Below are 5324 nucleotides of genomic sequence, written 5' to 3'. Positions count from 1 at the left end.
ATTGGCATTAGAGTTGACTCTAGAAAACAAGGAAATATAAAAAAGAAAAGAGAATAAGTTGTCGTCGGAGGCGGCTGATGAATGCAGCTCAATCCTCCACTTCTTTTTTTGTTGATAGACAGCTACCCAAAACTTTAGGAATTCCTTGATACATCATTCACTTGCTTACAGTGTATTGCTTGACTAAAAGAAGTAAGCTGAGTACCACTGAAATAGCTCTATGCACTTTGATGATTCGTCCACATGTCATAAGTTTAATAAAAGAAAACTGGATGCCAGAATAAATTGGGACTTGTCTTAGCTTTCTGTATGTTAGAAAGAAACATATTTCGGGTATATTTCAGTCTGGTGACCAAAGCGGATATACACTTCAAGTTTGATGACAATTGATATATTTTTACTCTATATTTAATTATCGATTTACTTCAACATGTTATGTTTTTTTTATTACAGCCATTGTTTATGAGGTAGATAGCGAATTCCCAACTCCATAACAACCGTGGAAAGCTACATGTAGGATCCTTAGTTCGCTGAACTCACAACCTTGATCATTATATACATCTCAAAACCAGGCAAAGTCCATGCCTTGCCAGACTCATCGAGGTCATCGTAGGCGGCTCAGATCTTGCTTTCCAACCCTTTTTTTTTACATAAACCCAGGGAAATGTTCGAATGATTTTAACACATAAGATCTTTTTTCTTTCACTCCTACTAAAAGACAGATCAACAAATTGTATGAAATATGAACCAATGAGTTTGTAATAAAAAAATTGTATGACATATGAATCAATGAGTTTGACATGCCCTTGTAAATATTGGCAGAAACAACTATGACCGTCCGTAGATGAATGTGAGCATGATGTGGCTGAAGCCAATAAATTTCAGTACTCCCAAAGAAAGTTGCAAGACTATTGAAATCGCTTGCAGTCAGATGAACAATAATAACTACATAACTCGGATAAGGAACCCCCAGGTTTTTATTTCAGAATAAAAGCCATATAGGACCACTGAAATCCCCTGCATTCAGATACAGGGATAACAATTGCACAGAAATGGATAACAGAAGATTGTCCTCACATATGAGAACAAGATCCATCCTTTCCAGCACATGAAATTCATCGACAACATCAAACTCAAGATCTAATCAATCAATCATTTGAGTATGTAACAGTTACAAGCATATAACATGGTGTTTGTGAAGAAAGCTCTGTATCATGATGCTTTAATTCTTGCGGAACCTTGTAAACGTCGCCGAGTCTTTGATAAGATGAGAGACACATACTCCTTGGCCATCTCAACCTGTGCAATTGCCCAATATGTCTTCTCATGCACCAGCTCAATGAGAGAGCTCATCAAAGTCAACTGTGATCATTCGAGGACAGCCTACAGCCTAGTTCTTTGATGTTAACTGCAAACTCTTGCACAGCTTCCATGACCTTGAGAACTGCTTGGAGCCTGCCTTCCACAGTACCTAACAAGGCTGATTACCTAGTTTAATGCTTCAGGGTTTGCTTCACTAGGTCTGCTTCCAGAGGACACGCTGCTGCTTGGTCCAACACTGCTGCTACCCACATTCGGTAAATCATTTCTGCTTCCAGAAAATGCATTCTCACTGGGTCCACGGTTTGTGTTACCTGGAAACTGACTGCCAGTGGCAGGTCTTCCAGTGTTCATATTACCAAGAATCAGTTGCTTCTTGAGTTTGTGCTTTTTCCCTCCAATATGGGCGCCGAAATTGAATTCGGTGACACAATCCACCTTGCATATTTTGCACCAAAAGGAAGGTACAGAATTTGTTCTGGGTATTTGAACAGCCTGCATAGCCTGTGATGCAGGCTGTCGAACTATTACTTTTTTCTTTGGGGGGTACCAATTTGCTGGCTGGCTTCTTGCAGCGGTGAAATTAAAGCTTGACTGCGGTGAAGGCATATTACTCTCAGGAGTTAACTTTCTCTTCAACACATCAGGTGTTGAATCTGTACAGGTCTCCTGAAAGTATATTTTTAATCCAATAATAGATAAGTAAAGTGCATCTAATTTCTCTGACAATTTTTTCTAGGTTTCAAACAAAAACATAGTAACAAATACTCCCTCCGTTCCTAAATATAAGTATTTCTAGGGATTTCAATATGGACTACATACGGATGTATATAGACGTAGTTTTGAGTGTAGATTCACTCATTTTGCTTTGTATGTAGTCCATATTGGAATCTCTGAAAAGACTTATATTTAGGAACGGAGGAAGTAGTGCATAGCCTTATCATGCTTTCAGATAACATCTTCCAATATCTAACTATAGTTTGATACAATTAGGGAAAGTAACATCGAACCTATGCAGAAGAATGAGAACACGGAATGGTTTAACATCAGAAGTAAAAGAGGGTGGTGCCAGGACTGTCAATAGTAAACTGCATTTCAAATGAATACTCAATAACCAGAAATCGTCCAGAATAATTGTTTCTCTAAATAGGGATGCATTTTACTTAAAACTTTAGCAAACTTTCCCCACTGATCAAAGAACTACTACAACTCTGCAAGCTGAACTCTTCATCCTGTCCAGAAAATGGTAAGAACAAGGATAAAGGGCTAGAGGTAATTTGGAGTGGCATTGAAACAACACCACCTTTGTTGCAGCTTCTCACATGGGTGGTTGGATCAAACTTGGGTATGTTTCATCACATCTTGTAAAGCAATATTAAACTCAATGTGCGTCTTATGGATATTTTCTCAACAGCATGAATGTGACAATAGAACTTGAGAAAACTGACTCCTGTTTGAGCTTTCAACATATGAAGTTGAGACTCGATTCAATGCCTTGCACAAGAAAACGCTCCCTCCGTTCACAAATATAAGATGTTCTAACTTTTTTCTGAAACAACTGTATATAGACACGTTTTAGTGTGTTTGTTCACACATTTCAGTCCATATGTAGTCCATACTGAAATATCCAAAATATCTTATATTTGTGAAAAGAGGGAGTAGAAGATAACTATTGAATAAAAGGTACAAAATAGCTTTCTGCAGTACACAGATAGCGCAAATGATAAAACTGTGTTGACATATAAAGTAAACAAAGATGAAATGGTAAATTTCTGTTAATGATTGGTTACCCAGACTAACTCAATACTTCCCATGCATGCAAGTTATCAACCATAGGACCACAAATGTTCATTACCAAAAAACCCTGCTGACAAGTTATCAGACAAGAAGCTTACTCTGGATAGCGCAGGAGCTTCATTAAGAGCAATCAACAGATGTGGATGAGTACGTTCCAACCTTCGCCGATATTCCAGTTCCCTTCTAAGAGCTTCTTCATATGTGATAGTAGGACAGGACGGTGTATGAGACTTTTGCATGCTTGATGAGAACAAACCACATATACTTGCAAGCGCCAATTCTTTCTCGGCTAGCAAAGAATTCCCTAACATATTTGTGCACTTATAAACGGAAGTGATATGATTTCCAGCATTTAAAACCACCGGTCTTTCGCATACTCAGAATGCGAGCTCGTAAGGTCCAAAGCTGCAACAAACATAGTGAATCAAAACCCAAAAAAGAGCCATAAATTTGCTATAATAATGTGCGTTCAGTGACATTTAAAAAAAAATATAAGAAATCGTCAGTGTCCTCTAGCAACAGAGTACAGATCAATCAGTTAGCTTGAGCAACTTTGGTCAAATGTTCAGCACTATATGTACAAAAAAAAACACCAGATGCGGACAAAAGCTAATCAAAATTGTCATGGAAAATTTCAGCATACGGTATGTTTTTCGGCGATCCACAAGTTGTTGTTGTCACTTGTCAGTCTACAAATTTACCTTCTAATTTGTTGCTCTTTACAACAAAATTCTTTTGGAAGTAAACTGTTCTGATTACTCCAGCACGCATCACACAGATCCACAACAGATCGGAAGCAAGCAGGGTGAATTGGAGTGCCTATCCCACAAAGAGCAAGACGGAATGCTTGCTCAAAGAAAAAGAAATGCAGTAACCAAACTCACAGAAAAATCCAAGCAAATTAGCATAGTCAACCAAGTTAACAGATCCAGATCAGAATGGATCTCCACTCCGCCCAGTCCAGTGAGCGGAGGTCAAGGACGACGACTCTGTGAGGAGGATCTCCTCGAAGTGGAGTGACCCAGGGAGGATCCAATGTTATTGGATAGCGAGGGCTAAAGAAGAATATGACCATTCAATAACAAAGCCTCCACTGTTCTATTCTACCATCCTCCTCCCTCAAGCTAACCAGTGTATACATCGCATCCTCCTTGACCGGAAAAATGGGCCTCTCAACATCTTGTTCGATGACAAATTGACAAGACTTCACCAATCAAACGAGGCAAAGGTTACCCACACGATGCGTTAGAACTATCAGTTAGTTGTTAACCGAACACAGTGTCATGGTGCCTGCGTTTTGTCACACTAGATTAGGCACACTCATGCATATCCAAATGGGCCGCATCGAGCCTAATTGGCATGAAGATCCCATCGATCTCAACCACAATTCCATCTCACACGGTGAAATTCGCGAATCTCACATTAGTTCTAGGGTTCCAACAAACTGAGACAACGGGCTTTACCTCGACCCCGGGTGCTGCCCTTTCTGGAGCGGGTCGTTTCCGGCCGCCGGAATCCACCTCCCTGTACGCCTGTGCGCCGTCAGTCAACAGGGAAAATGAGAGAACCAAAGTGTGGGCCGAGAAAGGGATGGATGGGGGCAGCACACCACATACCTCGCCGCCGGTCGGAACCGTCTCGCCGGAGCGGGTCAAGCTAAAGGGGACGGCGACTCAAGGAGGCGGAAGGTGTTGCGTCGGGAGGTCTGGTCGGGTCGGCCTGCTATTTCCTCAATCCTCACAAGGTTAATTAATGTCGTATTTTCCGGATGGATAAAGGGACAGTAATTCTGGAGCTATGGTTGGTCACTCTTTTTCGGTTTTTAGGGCTTATTAATTAAAAAAATCTCCGACAAAGATACGTCATGTGTGATGGAATGAATTTCGTAGTTTGTAAAATTACTTAATTATTACTTGCTCCGTCATATAATATAAGACGTTTTTTGACACTACAGTAGTGCCAAAAAAGTAGTACACTCTTTTTTTCTCAAAAAGTTGTGTTTACTGATGTATTAATTACAACACATGCATGCATGACCATTACATGACCAAGAACTTGTACATGTATTGGTTAGTTTTCTCTTGATCCTTGCATGCAGTGATTTAATACACCTTGAAATCTGCGCATATGATAAAACTACGTACCATGGTGGGAGTAACATAAATGATAACATCACACATATTTAGACAAAATAGATGATGTAGCAA

At 39.9% G+C, this 5324-nt stretch overlaps 1 protein-coding gene across 2 annotated transcripts; it reads right to left on the bottom strand.

Moving 5' to 3' along the window:
- Positions 1–959: 959 nt before the first annotated feature.
- LOC109735163 (uncharacterized) lies at positions 960–4891 on the bottom strand. Of its 2 annotated transcripts, none has more exons than XM_020294369.4 (4): positions 4734–4891; positions 4581–4641; positions 3216–3522; positions 960–1989 (listed from the first exon to the last, which is right to left on the bottom strand). In XM_020294369.4, exons 3-4 carry the CDS (start codon positions 3426–3428, stop codon positions 1489–1491), a joined length of 714 nt encoding a protein of 237 aa, XP_020149958.1. In that variant the 5' UTR covers positions 3429–3522; positions 4581–4641; positions 4734–4891; the 3' UTR covers positions 960–1488. The 2 variants fall into 2 exon arrangements, with proteins under 2 accessions (XP_020149958.1, XP_020149957.1); XM_020294368.4 differs by having other exon boundaries at positions 4581–4649; positions 4734–4875.
- Positions 4892–5324: the final 433 nt, after the last annotated feature.

This window comes from Aegilops tauschii, chromosome 4, assembly GCF_002575655.3.
Source record: "Aegilops tauschii subsp. strangulata cultivar AL8/78 chromosome 4, Aet v6.0, whole genome shotgun sequence".
Lineage (NCBI taxonomy): Eukaryota > Viridiplantae > Streptophyta > Magnoliopsida > Poales > Poaceae > Aegilops > Aegilops tauschii.
Note: the sequence above shows the minus strand (reverse complement) of the source record. Positions and strands in the feature narration are given on the sequence as shown.